At 47.5% G+C, this 24169-nt stretch overlaps 1 protein-coding gene across 7 annotated transcripts; it reads right to left on the reverse strand.

The window, feature by feature from the left end:
* Positions 1-1218: 1218 nt before the first annotated feature.
* SETD4 (SET domain containing 4) lies at positions 1219-23666 on the reverse strand. 7 transcript variants are annotated; one of them, XM_070796614.1, is made up of 12 exons: positions 23201-23658; positions 21416-21488; positions 20434-20603; positions 18191-18286; positions 13767-13804; positions 11285-11373; positions 9320-9749; positions 8351-8525; positions 6596-6677; positions 5632-5712; positions 2517-2640; positions 1219-1366 (listed from the first exon to the last, which is right to left on the reverse strand). In XM_070796614.1, exons 3-12 carry the CDS (start codon positions 20504-20506, stop codon positions 1232-1234), a joined length of 1323 nt encoding a protein of 440 aa, XP_070652715.1. In that variant the 5' UTR covers positions 20507-20603; positions 21416-21488; positions 23201-23658; the 3' UTR covers positions 1219-1231. The 7 variants fall into 7 exon arrangements, with proteins under 7 accessions (XP_070652715.1, XP_070652714.1, XP_070652720.1 ...); XM_070796613.1 differs by having other exon boundaries at positions 21416-21577; XM_070796619.1 differs by lacking the exon at positions 21416-21488 and having other exon boundaries at positions 1219-1351; positions 23201-23662.
* Between the last annotated feature and the right edge of the window lie 503 nt (positions 23667-24169).

Genomic DNA, 24169 nt, shown 5'->3' on the forward strand with positions numbered 1-24169 from the left:
TTTGGGAAGGATTAAGGCTAAAGCATGCCCATTTGCCCTAGGTCAGTCTCCCTACACAGAGTCCCAGAACCAAGCAGAGGGCCCCACTGAGGCTGGGCTGTGCTGGGTGGGGCTGGGACCCCCAGGGAGAGCTGCAGAGGGAAGATCCCGGGAGTAGAGCTAAAAGAGCTGTGCGGGGTGAGCCCCAAGCACAAAACTTGATCTCTGATTCCTCGCAACACCCCCATTAAAATGAAGAAAAGCAGCAGAAGAAAGGAGTCAAAACCCCACCACAGACAACGGGCTTCCCTGGTGGCTCAAACGGTAAAGAATCTGCCTGTGTTGTAGGAGACCTGGGCTCAACCCCTGGGTCAGGAAGATCCCCTGGAGAAGGGAATGGCCACCCGCTCCAGTATTCTTGCCTGGAGAATCCCGTGGACAGAGGAGCCTGGTGGGCAGCAGTCCATGGTGTCGCACAGAGTCGGATGGAGGAGCTGACACACAAAGAATGGTAAAGGGAGGACACCGGCTGAGCAGAGATTCAAACACATTCTGGAAAAAAACTGTAAACAGAGGGAAGACTGGAGAGGGGGAGGGGAGAGGGGAAAGGGGGAGGGGATGGGGAGCACCCTGTGCCGGCTCCTCCACCCCGCTGCTGGGTGGGAGCGCAGGGAAACCCCCCTCCCCATCCCAGTCCAACAACCTCATTTTCAGATGTGCAATCAAGGGTGAAAAATTCAAAGTGAGTCACTCCAGCTCAGGGCGGCCGAGACCCGGGATGGCTGTGCGTCCCCCACAACCCCACTTCAAAAGCCGAAATGGTGAGGGAGTGGGGGGGCTCTGAGCATAAAGAAGCACAGCCTCCTGTTACCACACACGGAGCCCCGGGCTGACCCTGGCTCCGTCCCAGCCTCCCCTCCCCATTCCAGGTCGCACTTCGCTCAGACGTCTTCCTCCAGGACTGACTGTGAGTTACCCCAAGGGCATCAGAAGGGCTGCTGGGATGGACGGCACGTCCCCCTCACCGACAGCTCCAGGGCCCTCCAGAACCACCCGGCCCCTGCAGAGCGCCTCCACATCCCCAAGCAGCCACCACTTCCTCCCACAGACAGACAGAAGCACAGGGATGGGACTGAACAGATAACTCTTCGTTGACTCTCAATGAGTCCATATAAAATAAACCTGAGTTAAAAAATGTTTGAAGAAGCCACACCCAGCAGAGGAGGTGACCTTACGCACTCGGTGAAGTGTGTTATGAAAAAGCTGTTTGCAAGGTGGTCAGGGCCTTGGCAGAGGCCTGGAGAATCTTCAGCTCTTCCGTCCGCAGTGTTTCTACCAAAGTCAATTGGTTCATCAAAGCCACTTCTTCATCCTTCATGCGAGAAACCTGGAAGTTATTTTTAAATGGTTTTTTTTAGTGTAGTAAAATACACCTAAGATTTAAGACCCTAACCGGTTTTAAATGTACAATTCAGTGGCACTAAGTACATTCACAGTGTGTGAAATCACAGCCACCATCTGTCTCCAGGACTTTTTCATCTTCCCAAACAGAAACCGCACCCATCAAACATTAACTCCCCACCTCCCCCTCCCCAAATCCCTGGGAACCTCTAGTCTGCTTTCTGTCTCCATAAATTCTGGAATACCAGACGTCTCATTTAATTTGAATCATACAGTATCTGTCTTTTCATGTCCTGGTTTATTTCACGCACACAATGTCGCCAAAGTTCAATAAAATCATTTGTTAATCACAGTAATGTTTTCATTCAAATGAGCTGCTGCTGCTGCTGCTAAGTCGCTTCAGTCGTGTCCAACTCTGTGCCACCCCATAGACGGCAGCCCACCAGGCTCCCCCGTCCCTGGGATTCTCCAGGCAAGAACACTGGAGTGGGTTGCCATTTCCTTCTCCAAGGCATGAAGGTGAAAAGTGAAAGTGAAGTCGCTCAGTTATGTCCAACTCTTAGCGACCCCATGGACTGCAGCCTACCCAGGCTCCTCCATCCATGGGATTTTCCAGGCAAGTGTACTGGAGTGGGGTGCCATTGCCTTCTCCCTCATTTAATTAAAACATTCACTACACAAACGGGAAAAAAGTACCTTAAAAATCTATGAAAAAGAATTCACGCACTAATTTACCTACTAAAAGGTGTGTGTGTGCTGTGTGCTAAGTCGCTCAGTCATGTCCGACTCTGTGACCCCATGAACTGTAGCCTGCTAGGCTCCTCTGTCCATGGGATTCTCCAGGCGAGAGTGCGGGAGTGGGTTGCCAGGCCCTCCTCCAGGGGATCTTCCCCACCCACGGGTTGAACCGTCTCTTACATCTCCTGCATCGGCAGGTGGGTTCTTTACCACTAGCGCCACCTGGGGAGCCCACTGAACAGTATAAACACATGTTAAGAGTCAAAAACACAGATTACGTCAGTGTTTATTTATTAAGGCGTTAACAGCACCCCAATAAGGTGGACTATTCCTATCCAACAAGTACAAAACAACTTCTCAATCAAAACACTTAAGAATGAGATATTCTAGAATCATACCTTTCGAAGCACAGCATGAGTCTCCTCTATGAAATAATGGCATATTTTCTGGGCTACGTCCAAACTTGCCTTCTCATTTGTATCAGAAATTATTTCCCCAAGAAGTACTTTTTTCCAGCACATACTAGAACCAAAAATGTTCAAGGTCATTTCAGCAGGTTCTCAGAAATAAAGGCTTTTCCACTTCAACACTTGTCCTGTTTTTCCAAAAACATAATGAAACTCATTCCATCAGCGCATTCCTTCAAACCTCCTGCCAACGCGCAGGTCCTGTGTTGAAGCAGACACAGTAGACAAGAAGGAAGGAACCCTGGGGATCAGAAGCAAGGGGCTGAGTTTCCTAGCATCACAGTCCTTTGGCTCACAAGCAAGCGGAGCCACGGCCACCGGCCACAGGGAGGGAACAGAGGATGGACGAAAAGGCGAGCCCACAGCCAGAGGACCACAGACTAAGGAGCAGAGGCGGCGGGTTTCATTTTCTTCAAATCACAGCATCTCCTTTAAACAACAACAAAAATGACAAACTCAACACAGGACGTTTCAGAAAGTAAAGTGCTCTACAGATGGAAAAGAAGTCTTTTTCACCATGCAGGTCATGCCAATCTTATACAAGAAAGTCTGTAGGAAAGGGGGCTCCGTGGGCTGGTGGGGACATGGTGGGGACAACTTCCTGCAGGCAGAACAGCGCTGCCGTGCCCGGACAGGCAAGACGCCGAGCCGGAGGCGGCCAGGCAGAATCGACACGCTGGTAGAAGCACAAAGAGGAAGGAAGCGGGGTGGAAGACAGGTTCCGGACGCGGAGACTGTGGATGTGGGCGTGGCGAGGAGGAAGAGGCAGGAGAGGGCTGCACCTTCCTAGTGCACGGCACGGGAATCGCTGAGAAATTCCCCACAGCCCCCAAGCCACACACGCATACAGTCTCAGAAGTCGTCTCTAGAGACGGTGGTAACCTCAGCAGCAGGCAGGTTCTTGGGAAAGGAGGGAGGGGAGGGAGAGAGGGGGAGCAAGAAAGAAAGGACATTCCTTTGCGCTGGGTGCAGTGTTTCCTACTAAACCGCTATCTGTTTTAACCCTCACGACTGCCCAGCAAAGAAAGCATTATTATCCCCACCTTTTAGACACAAAGAAACTGAGAATCCAGAACAGTGAAGAACTGAGCCTAAGTGACAGAGCTAGTGAGAGGCAGAAATAAGCGTGCAAACACCAGTCAGGCAGAATCCCAAATGCACGCTTCCTCTGCCACACCACTCCAGTCAGTCAGAAAGAACTCCAAGGGATGGCTTCCCTGGTGGTCCAGGGATTAAGAATCCGCCTGCCAATGCAGGGGACACAGGTTCGATCCCTGTGGGCTGGGAAGATCCCATGTGCCTCAAGGCAGCTACGCCTGTGTAGCACAACTGCTGAGCCCACGCTCTAGCGCCCGAGTCACGACTACTGAAACCGCACACCGCAACTACACAAACCCGAGGGCCCTAGAACCCGCTCTGCAACAAGACAAGCCGCCCCGATGAGAAGCCCACACCGCAACTCGACAGAGCGACCCCTGCTCTCCTCGACTAGAGAAGGCCCTCCTGCAGCAACCAAGACCCAGAACAGCCAATAATTAAATAAACAAAAAGTTTTCGATTAAAAAAAATAATAATAACTCCAAGGGAAGCAAAGAGGCCTCAGCAGGAGCCCTGGGAAACACCCAGTTGCTTTTTTTAATCCGAGGTTAACATGTCTTGAAAAAGCACTGGTACCTTTTTCCAAGGAAGATGCAAAGAAACTTACATGGTCGGTACACATGAGATAAAATGAAACGGAAGACAAATGGATGGGCAAAACAAGACAAAGGAAAGACACGGGGAGGAAAGATGAGATGGCGAGTCAGGGATGAGCCCGTGATGACTCGCATGCCTTAAAATCCGGCACACTTGGACGGACCACAGATCAAGTTGCCTGAGTTTTCTAGCAAGCAACAAGACGAAGGAAGTGTGTCGGATACAGAATTCAGCGTCTGCTACGAAAAAACGCACGGTTTCTGGCGTGGAGACCCGGGAGGGAGTTTTTTTTCCTCCCAGAGTCCCTACAGAAACGTAGGCAACGTCGCGAACAGGAACGTCGCAGGCGTGACGGAAGGAGCGCCGGCCGCCGAGCCGGGGACTAGGTCTCGGCGCTGAAGCACCGAGTCCCCGCCACAGCTCGAGGACGGTTCCGCCACCTGCAGGATGTACCCGCTCCGGTTTCTCTCAGCTGAGCTCCTGCTGAGTAGCGGGCATTACTCCTCCCCGACTCCCGCGCAAGGGGCTCCAGGGCGCGCAGCGCGTTCCTCTGACTACGCTTGCCACGCTAAGGGGAGGACGAGCAGCCTCTCGGGAGTGCTGAGGACCCAACCTGGACGCGCGTCTCCAGCGGGGGCTCCTCTACCCGCCTGCCCTCTGAAGAGACCCAGGCCTCTCCTCAGTGGGGGTCGGGGTCTGCCCGCAAGACGGAACCGGGCGGGGTCCGTGCTCAGGAGCCCTGTCTGCTTCTGGGGAAAAACCTCCCTACTCAAAGACTCTCCTGTGACCCGCGTCAGTGCGCACACTTTCTGAAGTGTTCACCCTGAACAGCGAACTGCAGGTCACCCGGGTTGCGGGGGGAGAAATACCTGAGGAGAGGCCAGTTCTCAGGACCATGCACTCAGATTATGAGTCTAAAACAGATACTTCCAGAAACCGTAGAAAGCTATACATTCCCCCACGTGGGGCGAGTTACACAAAGAATGTGCGTGCTAAGTCATATCTGTCAGTCGTATCTGACTCTTCGCGACCCCGTGGACTGTAGCCCCCCAGGCTCCTCGGTCCATGGGATTCTCCAGGCAAGAACACTGGAGTGGGTTGTCATGCCCTCCTCCAAGGGATCTTGCGGACCCAGGGATTGAATCCGCGTCTCTTACCATCTCCTGCATTGGCAGGTGGGCTCTTTACCACTAGTGCCACCTGGGAAGCCCACACGGAGAATAAGCAGCCCCAGTATACAAGGGCATTTCTTTCTCCTCTGAAATGGGGCATTTGAATGTCGGCCAAACCAAAAGCCACAGTTACGTCCAAATTGTAGTGGCAGCGGGTGACCAACAGACAGGGCACTTACAATTCTTCAGCTTCCAGACATAACAACTTAAGAGCTGTGAGCAGCCGCCAAGACGGTCCATCCCATCCAAACGTCAGATTCCTAAAGCAGAAAAAGGACAGGTGTATGTATCGATCACTGAATCTCTGTGTCCTACACCTGAAACTAACTCAACAGTGTAAACCAACTACACTCCCATACAAACTAACCCTAACCCTAAAATTAATTTTTAAAAATGACGAATCTGTCCCTGCGACACTTCACTGCACCCCAGTAAATGGCTCAGGGGCCACACATTTTTTTAAAGGGGCCGTTAAACATGGTGCAGCCCGCAGTCTCAGTCACAAAGACAGAAGAGAAAAATAGGTCTGCAAATACTTAAGTAGAAAGCTCTTTTGATCTGGTAAGAAGCTGAAGCTGGATGAGGAGACCACAGTGAGACAGATGAAGAAAAGTCCGGGTTGTCCTGAGGATCAAACCAAGGGTGGCATCACAGCTAGCTGGCCCTCACTCTGCTGCTGGAGCAGTGAGAGCTCAGTTTTGTCTAAAGCAGAAAATCCGCAAGGGGGGGAAGGGAGGGTCTCAAACCCAGTTGATCCCATTTGGTGTGGAATCACCTCAGCACCTCCCATCCCAGGAGCACGCACCCGGTTGCTGGTGACTGACGGCCAGGCTGGCTTGCAGGACTAATGCCACGCTGCCTGACTGCATGACAGCAACAAGCACTCAGGGCCACCAGTCAGTACATACAATCATTTAAGACGTCAAGTTCCTATCTCAGGTCCCCAGAAAAGTCTCTTGACAAGTATCTTCCCCTCCTTGTGCCCCACCACACATCAAGCACAATGTACTATACACAAAGAGCTCAATAAATAGCTGTCTGTCACCAGATCTGAGCCAGGAGGCCTCTCACACCTTTGAAAACCCGAACTCTCAATTTTTCATCAAAATTTCCTAAAGGAAAAATTTCAAGAGAAACACTTACTCTATGAAGTCATGATCCTCCAAAATGGAAATCTTTTTGTTCATCTGTTTAGCAGTGGATGGAAGATATTTAACAAGTATATCTGCATTAAAAAAAAAAACAAAAATCAGGCTGCGATATAGAGCATAAAATTCAGGCAAAAAGGGAGACCCTTCTCAGCTTACTTTCCATCCCATCAGCAATTTAGACACATGTAAACAATTGTACCTCTTTCACATAAAAAAAAAAAAATCTAGTCTTTTGGTCCAACTCAATGAGGTCACGACTTAGCCCTTGAAAGGATACAAGAATTACCAGACAGCAGACAGAACATCCGCTACCTCAGCTCCTGCTCCCACAAAGCAAACCAACCCACAAAGTCGGGGAATGAAGACATGACAGGACCAGTGGGAAGCCACACCCACTGAAGCACAGGCTGCAGACGATCATCAGGAAATGTTCCCAGGCTTCAGGTTTTTAAAAATCAGAATTCAAAACTATCTGGATATTAATGATTGTAATCATAAAACAACTGAAAATGATGATGCAAAAATTGACAAAGCTTTTTGGGGTAATAGGATAATGAAGGATTTTTCTATTTTTTATAAAATTTCTTTTTATTTTTTCTTACATGCAAAAATAAAGTGTGAATTTTGTTCAAAGTATTTAACAAATCAATACTGCATGGTCATCAATATTAAAAGTTATTCTGATAATACAATGCTAGTCTCAAAGCTAGCTTTCTAAGAGACCCAGCAATACCCAGTTTTTGCTGTTCTATTTCATTTTGAAAAACGGCATTACTACTCTAGCTAGAGGATGGAGTGGTAGCACTTTGACCAAGTTTCTATTTCCACTAGAACTTATATTAAAATTACTTCAAATTTACACTCGGTAAATCTCCAGCCATTTCTTCAACGCCTAGAAAACTGCTTCTCTGCTGCTTGAAGGGAAGGGAGAATACATCAGCCTTCCATGTATTATTTTTAATACTATATTCGGAATTTTTACAACTTTAATACGTATTTTTAAAATATGACGATGATGCTAAGTAACAAATGGAATCCATTTTTTTATCACAGCCTTAAACCCCCTCAAACAAGGGCTGTGTGTAACATATTTATCCTGTGATTGGTGCAGTGTGATTACACACAATGGGTGTTTCGTAAGTCCTTTTTACTTGGAACTCTCTCATCCTGCACTTTATTTTTTATGCTTCCATTCTTTCTTCAGTATTCCTTTACTTATTGAGCTGCACGAGGTCTTGCTTGCGGCACACAGCATCTTCACTGTGTCATGCGGGGTCTTCAGGTGTGGCGCGTAGGCTTAGTTGCCCTGCAGCATGTGGGATCTTAGTTCCCCAATCAGGGATCGAACCTGCGTCCCCAGCATTGCAAGGCAAATTCTTAGCCACTGGACTGCCATGGCAGTCAAGTGCCCCCACTGCTCTATCTTTAGTGACAATGTCTCAGGACAAAATTTCCATTTCTCGTCATCTACAAGTACTCTATTTCCTAGGAGTTTTCCTTTGCTTTCATTCTACTGTCCGACCTAATGCAAAAAAACTTTTCTCAGTTCTTAACCTCAATATGGATCAAAGCTACGTTGCTTTTACTTCAACACTGAAATGACGTGGTCGGTAAGAACTGGGATAGCTCTACCTAGGAGAAAGTAACTGATACACATTTTAAGGTTTTGTCATTTTTATAAAAAAAGAACCAGATTGGTAGCAGGGAATCCAATTATCTTAGTGATGAAACCAAAGTCAGTTCCAACCTTTAGAGACATAAACACAAGCGTGAGGATTGCTGACGCAGACAAATCCGTACTCCAGGAGCAGGCGGTGGTTATCGTGGGGGCCGTAGCAGATGAAAACCTCCTTGTGTTTGCCACAGCGTGTAGCCGTTCTAATTTCATAACAGCGAGTTTCCTCATTAAATGCTGCTTTTACCTAGAAAAAAAAACAAATTGCAAAACATGTCTCTTAAAGCAAAGCAGAAAATCAAAAAGATTAACTGATTACATTCATTTAAGCAAGATGCAGCTTTCAAGTCAGTACAGAATGTACCCACATGAATAAAAAAACGCCACATCTGAACTTCGGCCTCTTTGGTTTGCCTTAATCTCAGTCCACTGGGGATATAGTCATCTCCTTTAGGAGAGGGCAGAAGCCTGGGGATGAAGAGGTCTCTAGCTGACTCCCAAAGTGGGATCCCTTCTCGATTTCCCACAAACACCCATCCAGTCAGAACCCGTTGGCTGAACACCGCCTCCGTGCCAGGCCCTGTGCTGAGCACTGCGGTTACACCAAGCGCAAGGTAAAAGCCCTGTCCTCCAAGGCTAGAGCTCAGGGGCAAGCAGCAAGACCCTCAGCGATCACAGCTAAACCCTGAGAGCGATGCCACCAAGTGTGGAAGGAAAACAGACAGGAAAGCAAGTGAGGCTTTGGTCCCAGGTCTGAAAGGACGAAAAGATGCTGCCCCCTGGGGAGCTGCTGGTTCAGACCCTCCAGGGGAAACGGCACCAGGCTCTGTGGGTCTGGAGAGCAGAGTCGGGAAATGGGGCAAAGGAAAAGGATGCCAGGAGGTGGAGACAGGGTCAGGAGGAAAGACAGGAGCCTACCAGACCTGACGGCAGGGAGGCTGACCAGCTGCCCCGTTCCCTGGGGCTCTGCTCACTACTCCGGTCGCAGGTTCTACACGGCCCTATTGAAACCGAACCCAGGTCCCCCGGTGGATGTCTCACCTGGACGTCGGGGCTATGGTTCAGCAGATCCAGGTAGGGGGCGAGTGCGCAGGTGTCTGGCTCTGGGGAAAGGCACAGCAGAGGTGGGCGCTTCATGTACACAGCCCTGGTGTTGACGGCGCACCAGGCCCACCGCAGGGCGCGGTAACTAAAGATGGTCTCAACGGCCTCAGAAAACAGAGGCTGCAGCGAGGAGAAAAAGCCTCGAGAAGAAGAAAAGAACTCCCACACGTGGCTTCTCTGCTCCCAGGCCTTTGTTTTCAAAGGGTTGGGAAGAAGATTCACCACTTCCGGCTCCAAACAAACTGGGCAGGTGTAGGCCTTTGGTAAAACCTCCAGGTAAGGCTTCCAGGGAGACCGATCCCCAGCATGCTTCTCTGACACTAAAAAGGTGCACAGAGCCAGCAGAGGAGATGGAGGAGGCTGCCACCTTTTAAAACGAAAGTCCAGATTGGAGGAGTTACTTTGATTCAAAATATGGAATAAGCAAGAGATGCAGACACCTGAGGGCTTAGTTCTGCTTCCAGAGGGGCTGTGGCCAAGTGGTCAGTACACTCCATGTTCACCGAATGCATCCAAGAGAGGGTCTTCCTTCCTCAAGGGCTCCTCCCGGGACCACCCCCAGTACAGAGGCCATGAACAGGCCACACTGACACAAGAACTGGCTCGCTAACCTGAGTCCAGCTTTGTTTGCAAGAGATTACTTTCTGCAAAAACCTCTTTGCTTCCAACTCTGTTCTCCAGTTTTAAAGCTGTTGCTAGAATTTCACTTGTTCCACTTTAGTAAGGATATAAAATTGGGGGATATGGGGAGCAATTCATAGAAAGAACCTAGACATTCCCCATTCGACAGGGTACCCACTGGGCACCAGGAGCTATTCCAATTCTTGCTTTCTAGTTAAATAATATTGAAAATTCAATTCCCCAGTCATAGGAGCCACATTCCAAGTGCTCGTCGGCCATATGTGGCTACCATACAGGAGAACTCAACGTGAAATACTTCTATCACTGCAGAGAGTTCTACTGCGCAGTAATAACCCAGGCAGAAAAATGAATAAGCTCATTATATACCTGTTACAGTTCGGAAGTTTTTGGTCTTAAACTCCCCCATTCTATTGCAAATTATATACTGCAGTATTTTTGTTTATTACCAATAAAAAGAGCTCATGTGGCATAGGTGTACTTAGAAAAGTTTTCATTAATCCTTCAAAATTCAGGTTCCTATATAACCATGCATTCTACTCAAAACTCCAGAAGGATACAGAAAATGTTAATACCAAGAGCATCCTTGCCTCTACTCAGGCTCATGAAAATATATCAGCCTTCTTACAAAAGTAAGCCAGAGGGGCTTACCGTGGGTTGAGAAACAACATAATCTTTCTTCCTTTATCATTTAGAAACCTCTTATGCTGAGGACCTTCCTCAATCTGTCCTCGAAAACCCACCCAAAAGAAAGAGAGACCCCCCTATAATATCAGCCAGAAAGCAGTTTTCAGCTCCTATGTTGGCCTCTTCTCTTCTATGCCAAATCTAACCAGCTCCTTCATATTGTCAACAGCTCTTCATAGCTGAAGGAGAATTCAAGCAAGTACAGTAAGGGTAAAAATAAAAGCGTAAATAGCATCTGTCAAGACCTACAACAGTGGAAGAGGAGTGGAGTGCTGAGTCAAGGCACTCAGTTATGGTGTGTGTGTCTATGCTCCCATGTAATCCTCATTTTTTGGTAAGGTCAGCTCAGGATTCAAATTCACTTCCTAAGCAGCCTATTAAAACCTTAAAAATGCAGTTTGCCATGAATTAAGAGCCAACTTCATAGAATCAACTTTTCACATCACTTCTGACATATACTAGCCACATGAAGGGACTGGGTCCTAAGGGACTATGTCTTAGCTGACATACTTGCTGACGATACAAACTTGAAAGGAGAAACACTTGCGCCAGATGAGCTGGTGAGCGGTCACTTACTTAGCAATGTACGCCCCTAAGTAGCTTCTGATCACTGTGTCCGTGGTGAGCAGGCAGCTCTCAGGCAATGAGATAATCGTCTGTCCCTCCTTACCAGAAAGAAAGTAAAGTTTAGAACACCCGTGCTTGGGGGAGGACCTGAGTGAATCTTCTGAATTCCCCGATTCCACAGTCATCTACTAAGAACCCAGTGGAGCCCAACCATAGACAACCAAAGAGCTTCCAAAGAGCCCGGGGACGGGCTCCCCAGGCCGAGTCAGCAGACACGGGCAGAACTGCTCCCACGCCGGGCACTACAACCCCAACGAGAGTCAGAGGTTAATGGTGTGACTGACACCCACCACCAGTCAACCTTCCATCAGAAAGGAATGCAGAAACACTATGACTCAAGTCACAGTGTTCCTTCATGTTCTTACACCAGCAAACAGTGCCACCTACAGGCAACAGACAGAAACCACACCAAAAATTTCTTCCAGTGAAATGCATGTGCCTGGTCATTCCCAGTAATGACCTATTTGCCATATAACCTGTAACAAGTAGCTGAATTTGAAAGGGCAAGGGTGGCCCCCCCAGCACAAGAATCCCACTTGATCACCTGCAAAAGTAGAGTTTTCAGTTTCTCCCACTGAGACAGAAACACAGGAAGAAAAATTAAGACACCAAGGAACAGACCAGTAGAAATAAAGCACTAAGAAGCCAGATAAAAGATCCTGCTTTCATCATAACTGACACCTAAATAGGGGTTAAACATCTTGGCCAAAAATCTCATTTCAGTTTCTGGTCTCCTCATCTGTCAATCAAGACTGAGCTGGGACTTTCCCTGTGGTCCAGTGGTTAAGAATCTGCCCGCCAGTGCGGGAGACACGGGTTCGGCCCCTGATCCGGGAGGATCCCCCATGCCACGGAGCAACTCAGCTCGTGCACCACAACGCCTGAAGCCACCACACTACACAAGGAGCGGTCCCTGCTCACTGCAACTGGAGAAAGCCTGTGCACAGCAGCAAAGACTCAAAAATTAAAAAAGAAAGACCAAAGACCAAAAACAACAACAACAACAACAACAAACATTTAAAGAACGATTATCTTCACACACAAAAGACTGAGTTGGTACGGTCACTAAAATCCCTTCCTGCTCTGACATCCCATGTCAACAAAAAACCAAACAAACCAAAAACAACCCTCTGAATACAAGGTTCTATATCTTGATTGAAATAAATGTCTTCATCATCAAAACCCTATCAAACTGGACACTTAAAAATGTGTGTATTTCACTATGTGTAAAATATGTCTCAATTTTCAAAGTTTTTGCAAAAAAGCCACATTTGAAAGTACGTGTAAAGTAACTGCCAAGTATCATTTCCTGATCCAAGCAAAAACTACCCAGAGTCACCACTCTATTTATCAGAGGTATACTTCTCCCCCTCAAAGTCTGCTACAGAACAGTCATATACCTCCCCTCAAAAAGAAAGATACTGCACAACAATGTGAATGGTGAATGTACTTAGGACTATTCAACTGTACACTTAAAAATGGTGATGATAATAAATTTTCTGTTGTGTGCATTTTACCACAATTAAAAATGAAAAAAAAATTATGATAGCATAATAGAATTACAACATTAAAAGCTACCATTCTTTAGGTTAAAGATACAGACACAGCTGGGTTTTATCTAAATTAAGGAGTAAACATAAAACAGTTTTTAAACAGAAAATTTAAATAATTACAAATAAGGAATGCATGTCTAGCTCTACAGAAAACTGTGCACTGGCTGTCCTTTAAACATCACGGAAGAACTAAAAGAGACCTGGCAGAGCAGCTCTGTCATTTACTTGCTCACTGTCCAGCCTTGGAGACCGAAGCCAAGAGGGTCAGGGGCCTCGCTTGGCAGAAGGGGACCCCGGGACAGGCTGAGAGGTCCCCTCCCCTGCCTGCTGGGCTGCTGGGTTCTACCTACTACAGAGGCTCAGATTTGAGCAGATCCCCTCCAGCCCCAGCCCACACTCAGCACATTTAAAACATGATCAGACTTACAAACCTGCTGTGGCGGAGACGGCCAGTCGTGCACCCCAACGCGCTCTCCCTTCTCACCCTCCCTGGGCGCTGGCAGGTGAGATGTGGCTGGAACTTTGTGGATGAGCAGAAGCCTGCCCCTCCTCACCCCCTGCTCCCTCCTGCTACACGCTGGAGCTACACCCTGGTACTACACCCTGGAGCTCAGCTGATGGAGCCCGGACCACCACACCGGCTCAGGACCACCTACCCAGGCTCGTTGACCTGACTACCAAAGAAACGTGCGCTCCGTGACATTGGCTTTGTTTCTTGCACACAGCCAACAATTCTAACTGACAGAACTGTATGCAAACCCATCCATTAAGTTGAAAAAAAAAAGTATGTCTAAAATATTTTTAATTCATTTGACTTGAACCCCAAAACCAAGCAGAAAAATCCACTTTGGGTTTCAAGGTGAGAGAGAAATTCTCACCTGCAGGGACGTCTTGCTCATCAGTCCTCTTCCTGTACCTACAAACGCACAGAGAGAAAAAAGATAAATCCTATGACAGCTTCAAGGTCTTAGAGATACTATTCTGCATAAGAGATGTGGGTGAACTTCAAAATGACACAAAGCTGAAGCAGAGTGTGTCGCATCCTTTGACTCCCTGGGGAAACCAAGGATCAAGAAGCTATTCGGGATGATGTCTCAACCTCCTTTTGGGTTTATGATCCTTGAAGGGCAAAATCCGCCTTAGACGCGACACCTAAAGATTATCGCCTTCAGGCAGCTCAGGTGCTGGGTCTTGGATGGGCCACCTGAAGCTGGACTCTCTCCCCTGGGGTCTCCTGGCCAAGGTGGGGGACCAACTCCCCAGGATGCCTACCCAACTTCGGAGGCTGGACCCGCAGGTTACTTCTACCCATTACCAGACCCAGCGTTCCGCAGGAATGATCTCCAGTCTTTGGCTGAATGACCACTAAAGCCCATTCAGGTGCCACAAAGCCTGGGGCTGTGCCCTCCCCTCCCCAAACAGGCAAGCCACGAGCCATGCTCTCTTTGACCTGACAAGCCATAAGCTGTGCTCTCCTTGACCTGACAAGCCATGAGCTATGCTCTCGACAGGATAAGCCACGAGCTATGCTCTCGACAGGATAAGCCACGAGCTATGCTCTCGACAGGATAAGCCACAAGCTGCGCTCTCCTTGACAGGACAAGCCACGAGCCATGCTCTTTGACCGGACAAGCTCGGTGAGGTAGATCCAGAACCAGCTGCTCCCACGAGCCAAGGCCTTGACCAGAGCACAGTCATGACACTAGCTTCCCCGGTGGCTCTGGCAACACCACCGACATCCGTAAGTTTACCTTCCGTGCCCAGGGCTCCCCTCCTGCCAGTCCGCTGACAGCTTTTCTCAAAGAGATGGACACGATATGACCTGTAATCATTATATGGAATCTCTCTAGTCTTCTCAAAACCACAGTTTCTGACTTTTTTCTCTCTGCTGGTTGCTGTGGTTGTTCAGTCACTAAGTCATATCCGACTCTTTGTGACCCCACGGACGGCAGCACGCCAGGCTCCCTGTCCTTCACCGTCTCCCGAAGTTTGCTCAGACTCTCAGATGGGAAGGAATATAATACAGCAAAAGTCAATGCCTGTAGGCCTAATGGGAGATTCTGGATCATGAAGAGAATTCTTGACTCGAGTCCGGAATCAGGTGTCTGGCAAGTTTAATCTGATGAGTAGTCCTTCCTACCTAGAAGCATACTGTCTGCTCGAACACATGGCTCTGATTTTAAGAACTTAATTTCTTTTGTGTGTCCCACAGTAAAGTTAACCATCCCTGTGGGCCAAAACCTTTAAGAACCCTTAAACGGGAGGAATTTTTTCCTGTGGAGTCCCTGGTGGCTCAGCCAGTAAAGAATCCACCTGCAATGCGGGAGAGCTCGGTTAGATCCCTGGGTTGGGAAGACCTCCTGGAGAATGGAATGACTACCCACTCCAGTATTCTGGCCTGGAGAATTCTCTGGACCGCACAGTCCATGGGGTCGCAAAGAGCCAGACAAGACTGAGCAACTTTCACTTTCATCCTTTAAAAAAATCCATGTGCTAATTTAAGTGGAAATTCCTGTCTAATACATATATGAACAGAACTCGGCAGATGGAATAAATCCAGAAGGTACTTTACCTATGTGTCCCCTACATAGTGGTCAACAGACCAGAAAACAGATGACAGTAACTTGCACTTACTAAGGCAAGGTAGGAAGTGCTCGTTAGAATGTTATTAGACTACTCACTGCCTTATAATTTCTGCTGCTATCTATCCAAGAGGCCCAGATTTGGACAGTGCTTTTAGTGTTAAAAGGAAGTATTAGAAAAAAATAAAATAAAAATAAAACGAAATACCAGGTCTGCCCCCAAAACATAAATTAGATCAAAGTCTAAAGACTGAATCCTGCTTTTAACTTGGAATCCTGCCTTGACTCTCCACAAACTAACTCCCCAGAATTTCATACATTTTGACAGAATCCCATGAACTTTCTCTGCTATCCTACACTGATTAAGAGCTAAAGATATAGAAAACGCTTAGGGAAGGTGTTGTGGACTGAATGCTTGTGTCCCCTTAAATTCGTATGGGTTTGGAGGTGGGGCTTTGATAAGTGACTAGGTCCTAAGGGTGGAGCCCTCACGAATGGAACTTGTGCCCTTGCAGGAAGAGAGAAGAGAGTTCCTCATGTGAGGACACGAGAAGATGGCAATTCACAAAGCAGGAATCAGTCCTCACTAGATACTGAATCTGCCGAAACCACAGTTTTAGACTTCTCAACCTCCAGAACTGTCTGAAATAAATTGCTGTTTAAGCCACTGGGTCTATGGTAATTGGTTACAGCAGCCCACACTGATGAAGGTTCCTTGCCCCCAGAATTGTAAGTGCAGGCCTCAGGCACAGCAAGTCCACTCTGGACACTGCTCTTCTCTTGATCATCTCAAAGAATTCCATCCGGGACTTCCCTGGTGGCCAGTGGTTTAAGGCTCCTCCTGCCAGTGTAGGGGACACAGGTTCAATCCTTGATCTGGGAAGGTCCACATGCCCTGAAGCAACTGAGCCCACGCACCAGAACTACCAAGCCACGGCACAGAGAGCCTGTGCTCTGCAACGAGAAGCCTGTGCCTACAGCTACAAAGTAGCCCCCCAGCCCTGATCGGTGCAACCTGAGAAAGCCCACATGCAGCAACAGAGACCCAGCACGGCCAAAAATAAATACATTTTTTAAATACATTTATTAAGGGAAAAAAACTCCATTCAGTAAATCTAAGAGTATGTTTTTTTTACTAGGCATTCCCCAACACACAGCAACAGAAAGTTAAACACTGTGTTAGAGGCTAATAAATATGGTTCATCATCATAAAAATGGAGCAATCCTAACAGAGAATGGTTCAAAATCAGGTATGTTAGCCCAGTCATCAGGTATTACTAACACATAGGGAACAGCTTCACACACATCGCCTCACTAGACCAGGAGCACATGAGGTAAACAGTTTATCTTGAGGGCGGATGAGGAAGGCACTGTGCTCTGAGTTCCATTACCTAACGGGCACCTGAAAGGTCACTTTAAGGGCCAAGGGGAACCTTCAGAGGCTCACAACTCAAGCATTCTATAAGGCGAAACGTCTGCACCTGCCCTGTGATCCTGAACTTCGAGGCCCTCAGCTCACAACTGTCTCTGTGCTACAGCAAACCTGAAACCCATTTGAGGAGCACATCGGTCCTCTCGCTGGTGACCGCAAGCCCACTTGTGGACAGAGCTGGGTGGCCCTGTCCGCAGGCACATGCCCATAACTGCCAGCTCCCCGACTTCTGTGAGAAAATGTTCCAGAAGAGCATGCTGACCCAAACTTCATGACAAATTTCTCAATTTTCGGTAAATGTTAATCCAACCTCCACAGGCAAACACCTAAACTTTCAGAAAAGAATATTCACCCGTCCCTGTTCAGGTGGCTGTGGACGCCAGGGCCACAGAGGGGCTCCTCCTCAGTTAAGGCTTCCCTCAGGGCTCCTCTCCTCGAGCCACCCACCCAGGGAACAAGCACCCCCACTGCTTCTCTGGAACCCGCTGGCCTGAGAAAACTCCTGGGATATACCTGAGCTAGGGGATAATCCCATCAGCTGCATGGGCTTGAAAATCTCACGAAACCACCACGAGCAGGTTGATAGGATCACAAGTCCCCACGTTACACAGTGTCTTCCCTACAAAATCCCAGTGAAGACATTTCCCTCACGTTTACATTCTAGAAATACCTATAGCTCTGATGAGTAAACAAGTTAGTTGTGCTTACAGAACACTAAGATTCAGATAACTGACCATGTACACTGGGCTGCTGGACAGAGGAGTCAAATTGGCAGCCCACCTCTGACAGGGGTACAGTTCAGTTCAGTCACTCAATTGTGTCCGACTCTTTGCCACCCATGGACTGCACCACGCCAGGCCTCCCTGTCCTGACCAACTCCCAGTGTTCACTCAGACTCATGTCCATTGAGTCAGTGATGCCATCCAGCCATCTCGTCCTCTGTCGTCCCCTTCTCCTCTCGCCTTCAATTGGGGGTACAAGATGTCATAATTATGGCTTTTAGGTGTTATCCTTATCCCTGCCTTCATCTTATTTTTCTATTCTCATTTCCCTTTTCTAACTTTTATTTCACCATTTCAGAATTTCTGTCCACAAGCCCCTTAAAACTCATTTTCCAAATAAGGTAAAGTGTAAATAAATATTGTACCTACAAGGCAGGAAGCCTGCCACACAACAGAAGACGTGCTCCCAGAAAGAATACAGCCCGCCTGCGAGAATCACCCTGGTTCTCCCATCACCTGGGCCCATGTGTCTCTCAGGAGACAGGTGAATGAATGCCAGATCTTACCTGGAAAATGGGCAGGTATCAAGGTTGTATCTTCAAACCTCCTATCTTTCAGCCACTTCTTAAGCTCTATAAATTCAGGCTTGTAGCTCTCATTCACTAATCAAGAGAGGAAAGAAAACCTGGTGACTAAAATCACTATATAATTGGATCACTCCAAACTGACAAGATGACTTTAAAATTCATATGGAAATACAAAAGACCTGGAATAGCCAAAAACACTTTGAAATACTGACCTCAAAACTTTTTATCACTAAAAATGACAGTAACTAAGATTGTGTGATACCGTCATCGAGACAGAAAAAGAAATCAATGGAATAGAAAAGAAAGCCCAAAATAGACCTACACATATGCTAACAACTGTTTTGTTTTTTTTTTAATGCAAAGGCAATTCCATGGAGAAAGGACAGTTTTGTTTTGTTTTTTAATAAATACTGCTAGAACATTTGGAATAAACAAATCACGGACTATAATTCATGTTAAAACAAAGACCTATTGATATACGTTAACAACACAGAATTATCTCAAAATAATTATGCTGAGTAAAAGACAGATTTTTAAAAATACATACTATATAATTAAATAAAACCATAAAACACAAATCAATAGTGAAAGTCCGAAGATGGAAGAAAGGAGGGTTCAAAAAGGGGCCAGATCAAAGGATTACCAAGGGAAATGAGAAACTTCTTAGGGTGATAAATACCGTTCACATCTTGACCTTGGTAATGGCCTCCTGTGTGTATACATATGTCAAATTCTATCAAATGTGTGACATTCACTGTGGGTCAGTTATACCTCAATGAAAGTGTTTTCTTAAGAAACATATGATCCAAAATATAAGGCTCCTAAAATAGGTTATCACAACCTAGAGTTCACAGTAAGAGCACTGAATAAGCAACTACTACACTCCCAGCACTGCTAACCACCGTGGAGGACGTCAACATGCTCTTTACCCTCGAGAAGTTAATGTTCTGGTTGGGGAAATAAGACTTCCACAAAATCCAACTGGAAAACCAGAAGGTCCTGAAGAGTAATACCCAAGAAGCATGGAAACCGGGTGACATTAGTGAGAACTGGAAATGGCATTACCGAAAACATGAGACCTCAACTCAGTCTCAAAGGTTAGAGAGAAACGCAACAAGTTGGGAGAAGGGAAGAAAGCAGATTTGGCTGGAGAAAGACTACGAGGAACGGCAGATGTGGGGGACGCTGGTAGAGAACACACTTTTAGCACAGGGAGTGGCGGGGGGCGGGGCACTTAGAAAGGGAGCTGATGGCGAACAGCATACAAGAGACAATGAGGCTGGACTTCCCTGGTGGGCCCGTGGCTGAGACGTCACACCTTCCACTGCAGGCGGCATGGGTTCCATCTCTAGTGTGGGAACTAAGCTCCTGCATGCTGCACAGTGCGACCAAAATAAAGAAGAAGACAGACAGAGGGTAATGGGTCTTTAAAATAAAAATAAAGACAATGAAGATCCTGGAAGCTCCTAAACCAAAGAGGCAACAGTCCCTTAGGAAAGTCAGACTGACGGTGGCAACTGGAACTACCAACAGGAAAGAAAAACAGCGATGTGATGAACAGCCGGCTGAGGTCACCTCTGGGTACAACAGAGAGGGAGAAGTTAACCTAAGAAAGACCAGGTGAGAGTGAGTGGGACATGGCCTACAGGGCAGAGAAGGCTACATAGTCAAAGACAGCCTCTGATGGTGCTGACGAGCTGCGGGTCAGCGGGGAGACATTTTGCTAACTTTCATCAAAAACAACAAGTGCACTTACGCAGTCCTCTCCAGTGGGCCAAGGGCCTTCACATACAGTATCTCGCTCAGCCTGGGTGACACTGAACTGGAAATGATAAACTTATGTCCAAACACTGATAACCTATTGGTAGTGAGAGGTCAGGCCAAGAAGCAGAAACCTGGGAGTCATCCCCAGAGAAGACAAAGCTGAAGCAATACATTTGTAATCCCATAAGCGTTTAAAAGAATAAAATTGCACTATTACAAAACAGGATTCTCTAAGGGGGCTTCCCTGGAGGCTCAAATGGTAAACAACCTGCCTGCAGGGCAGGAGACCCAGGTTGGGAAGAGCCCCTGGAGAAGGGAACAGCTCCCACCCCAGTATTCCAAGTATTCTCTATGAACACTGCTTATGTGCCTTTGAGAAAAGGTCTGTGTATCTGTTAATATCAACCAGCAAAGGATTCCTTTTTTCATCACTGGCACCAAAAGAATCAAAACTGTACCTCCTCTTGATTCAGAACTTGTGAAGAGTTTTCGTCTTCTGATCCGGCTTGTTCTTCCTCCTCCGTTCTTCATACTAAAAATGCAGTTTTTGTTTAATTGTCCAAACTAAAACAAAAAGCATTTTCTTTGCTTTTCTTTCCAGTTGTATGACAATCACTGTTCTTTGTACCTGTAAGGATATAAATATATAAAACATTTCTCTAAAATGTTTTTGTATACAAATTGTTTATACTATGAGCTAAATCATGATCCCTGCGCAGTAATAGAATTACCATTATATTGGTCCCTCTAAAACAGTTTTATCTCAACTTCCTACTAAATGCTAATTAATCATGGAAATTCTCATTATCAAGTTCATAATTGTGTGCACATCTCAATGCTAATCAACGTTTACTAAGCAACAGCCTAACTGTACTCTGAATAAACAGTAGCCATGCACATGAAAAGATGCTCAATGTTACTCATTATTAGAGAAATGCAAATCAAAACTACAATGAGGTACCATCTCACACCACTCAGAATGGCCATGATTAAAAACTCTACAATGGAGAGGGAGTAGAGGAGAGGGAGCCCTCCTACACTGCTGGTGGGAATATAAGTTGGTGCAGCCGCTATGGAAAACAGCATGGGAGGCTTCTCCAGAAACTAAAAGCCGAGTTGCTATAGGATCCAGCAATCCCATTCCTGTGTATATATCTGAACAAAACTATAATTCAAAAAGATACATGCACCCCTACGTTCAAAGCAGCGTCATACACAATAGCCAAAGCATGGAAACAAGCTAAATGTCCACCTACAGATATGGTGCATATATACAATGGAGTACTAGCCACCCACTCCAAAAAAGAACGGAATAATGCCATCCGCAGTAACATGGACGGAAGCAGAGGTTATCTAAGTGAAGTGAGCCAGAAAGGGAAAGGCAAATACCATGCAATGCCACCTATATGTTGACCTAAAACATGACATAAATGAACCCACCTATGAACAGAAACAGAGTCAGCAGAGAGAACAGACTTGCAGGTGCCCGGAGAGGGAGGCGAGGACGGATGGACTGCGTTGAGATGCAAACAGTTACATACAGAATGAACGAACAAGGCTTAGTGTATAGCACAGGGAACTATATTCAACATCCTGGATAAACTATAATGGAAAGGAATATAAAAAAGAATGTGTATGTGTGTTTATACATATAAATATATATATAGAATCACTTTGCCGTACAGCAGAAATTAACACAACACTGTAAATCAACTGTACTTAAAAAAAACAAAACAAAACAAAACAAAAACCATTGCCCCCATTTGCCAGGAAGTTGTACAGGAAGAAAAAAGGATTCTCTTTCAGTGTGAAGTAATAATTTGTTCTTAAAACCAGGATCCTGAAGTAAACATAAACTAAGTAGGTGGCTGCCAGAGATTAGGGAGAAAATCAAAGCAAAGAGATGATTATAAAATCTACAGTGACCACTACAGTTTCTACATGATACTTCCTCAGAAATATAAAAATGAAATCCATGAATCACACTGGCATGATACAGGTAATGGAGTATTATGAAGCCATTAATTAAAAGTACCTATGAAGATAGAATAATATACAAGATATATTAAGTGAAAAAACAAAGTTGCAGAAGAAATTCAAAGACCCCTTATTGGTCTCTGTTGGGCACATTTTCTGTTTACAAAACAGGAGGATTTTACGAAAATATTCAAAAACGTACAAGGGGAGGGGGCTTTTACTATTCCTTCTGTAACTTCCTATTCTGACGTGTACATATATATATATATATATATATACACACACATATATAAATACACATATATATATATATGAGTACATAAGTGACATAATCCTAGTATTACTTATGTGCGTATTATGTGCACTTTAAGACTTCCCTGTAGCTCAGACGGTGAAGAATCTGCCTGCAAGGCAAGAAACCCAGGTTCAATCCCTGGGTCGAGAAGATCCCCTGGAGAAGGAAACACCAACCCACTAGTACTCTTGCCGGAGAATCCCATGGACAGGGGAGCCCGGTGGGCTACAGTCCATGGGGTCGCAAAGGGTCGGACACGACTGAGCGACCAACGCTACTAGTACTACGTGCACTTTAACCAAACCACTGTTTTTCTTAAGTTACTAAAAATTACCAGGCAGCCCATGAATAAAGAGACACGAATCCCAGGCTCTGCTACTGTACTATTCCTTCCCAGCGATGGAAGGTTCCGTATTTGATCGACCAGAAGGTGGAGTCGGGCCCCAGGGCCCACCCCGGCTCGTCCCCTCGGCGGCCCCAGAGCCACTGCAGCGCGCGGGCCGGGACGCCTCCGCGCGGACCCCCAAGACCCGAGGTCCGGGGAGCGAGGTGTGCACGTGGCGCCCGGGTGACCGCAAGGCTGGCGGCACCGTCCTCGCCCCCCGTTCTCCTACGCCAGACTTGAGGCCGCCCCTCCGTTGGCACACACTCCGCACCTACCCCGCCCCGCCCCACAGCTCTGCCGCCGCCGGAGAACACAGGGCTGAGACCCCGGCCGCTGACAAACGCCCTGACTTAGGGCCCTTCGCGCCGAGGATTCTCGGGTCGACTTTCGCTAAAAGAACGAGCCCCAAATACTGGGGGGACGTTAAGTGTAATGCGCAGCGGCATGGCAGAGGGTGGACGATCTGAATTCAGCTCTCTTTTTAAATAATAAAAGGGGAGCCCAGGAGAAAGCCGAGTCCCGTTACCCCGGCAACCGGAGGCCCCGCCCCGGAAGTTTGCCAGCGCACCTTGATACAGCTCCAAGATGGCGGTGGGTGGGCCCGAAGCGCGTGAACAGCCGGAACAGCACGCCAGTTGCTCGCGAGTTACAGAAGTGGGCCGCAGCAGCAGGGGGAACAGCCGAGCGCCGCCAGGCCCGCCTCTAGGCCACACTGACCCAAGTCCGTGGTCGCCAGGCTGAGCTCTCGGCGCCGCGGGCCTCCGCCTACCGGCTTGCACATGCGCATTCTTCCGGGGGGAGGGATGGAAGGGGACGGCACGGCTGACAGAGCTAGCTAGGGTCGTCCGTGGCTGGACTGCAGGTCCAGGAGTAAGGAAACCTTGTGGCCCGTGGACCAGGAGTCTACGCTCTGAAAGCCGACCTGGAGCTTCTTTCCTTCCGTAGTTCCAAGGGAGGAGCAGCCAAGTGTGCGTCTGCCAGGGCGGCCACCGGGCCCTCTCCGTGGCCCACCCACTTCCGCCTTGCCGGGCGGGGCCGAGGCCTTGCAAGGCCAGGCTAGCCCCCATTTCCGGGCTGACTTTGCTTCGACCCTCACTCAGCCTGTCCGTGGGCCAGAGTGCCCTGTCGCGTTCCTCTTCAGCTTAAGGGCACTTCAGATCATCTGGCCCAGTTGGCTGTCCCAGGAACAGCGTAACTTCTCCCTACAGAAGACGGAGTTCAATTGCTGCCCTACCCACTATTCAGTTCAGTCACTCAGTAGTGTGTGACTTTTTGCAACCCCGTGGACTGCAGCATGCCAGGCCTCCCTGTCCAACACCAACTCCCAGAACTTGCTCAAACTCATGTCCATGGAGTGCGTGATGCCATCCAAACATCTCATCCTCTGCCGGCCCCTTCTCCTCCCGCCTTCAATCTTTGCCAGCATCAGGGTCTTTTCCAGTGAGTCAGTTCTTTGCATCAGGTAGCCAAAGTATTGGAGTTTCAGCTTCAGCATCTGTCCTTCCAATGAATATTCACAACTGATTTCCTTTAGGAT

Source organism: Bos indicus, chromosome 1 (genome assembly GCF_029378745.1).
Source record: "Bos indicus isolate NIAB-ARS_2022 breed Sahiwal x Tharparkar chromosome 1, NIAB-ARS_B.indTharparkar_mat_pri_1.0, whole genome shotgun sequence".
Lineage (NCBI taxonomy): Eukaryota > Metazoa > Chordata > Mammalia > Artiodactyla > Bovidae > Bos > Bos indicus.

What these genes read in the sequence shown, in the direction of transcription:
- SETD4 (XM_019963875.2), bottom strand. Translation starts at nt 20,506, where the DNA reads ATGAAGAACGGAGGAGGAAGAACAAGCCGGATCAGAAGACGAAAACTC. An exon ending in TGAGCAAGACGTCCCTGCAG is followed by an intron (nt 11,374 to 13,766) that starts GTGAGAATTTCT and finishes CTTTCTGGTAAG; the next exon opens with GAGGGACAGACGATTATCTC. An exon ending in ACCATAGCCCCGACGTCCAG is followed by an intron (nt 8,526 to 9,319) that starts GTGAGACATCCA and finishes TTTTTTTTCTAG; the next exon opens with GTAAAAGCAGCATTTAATGA.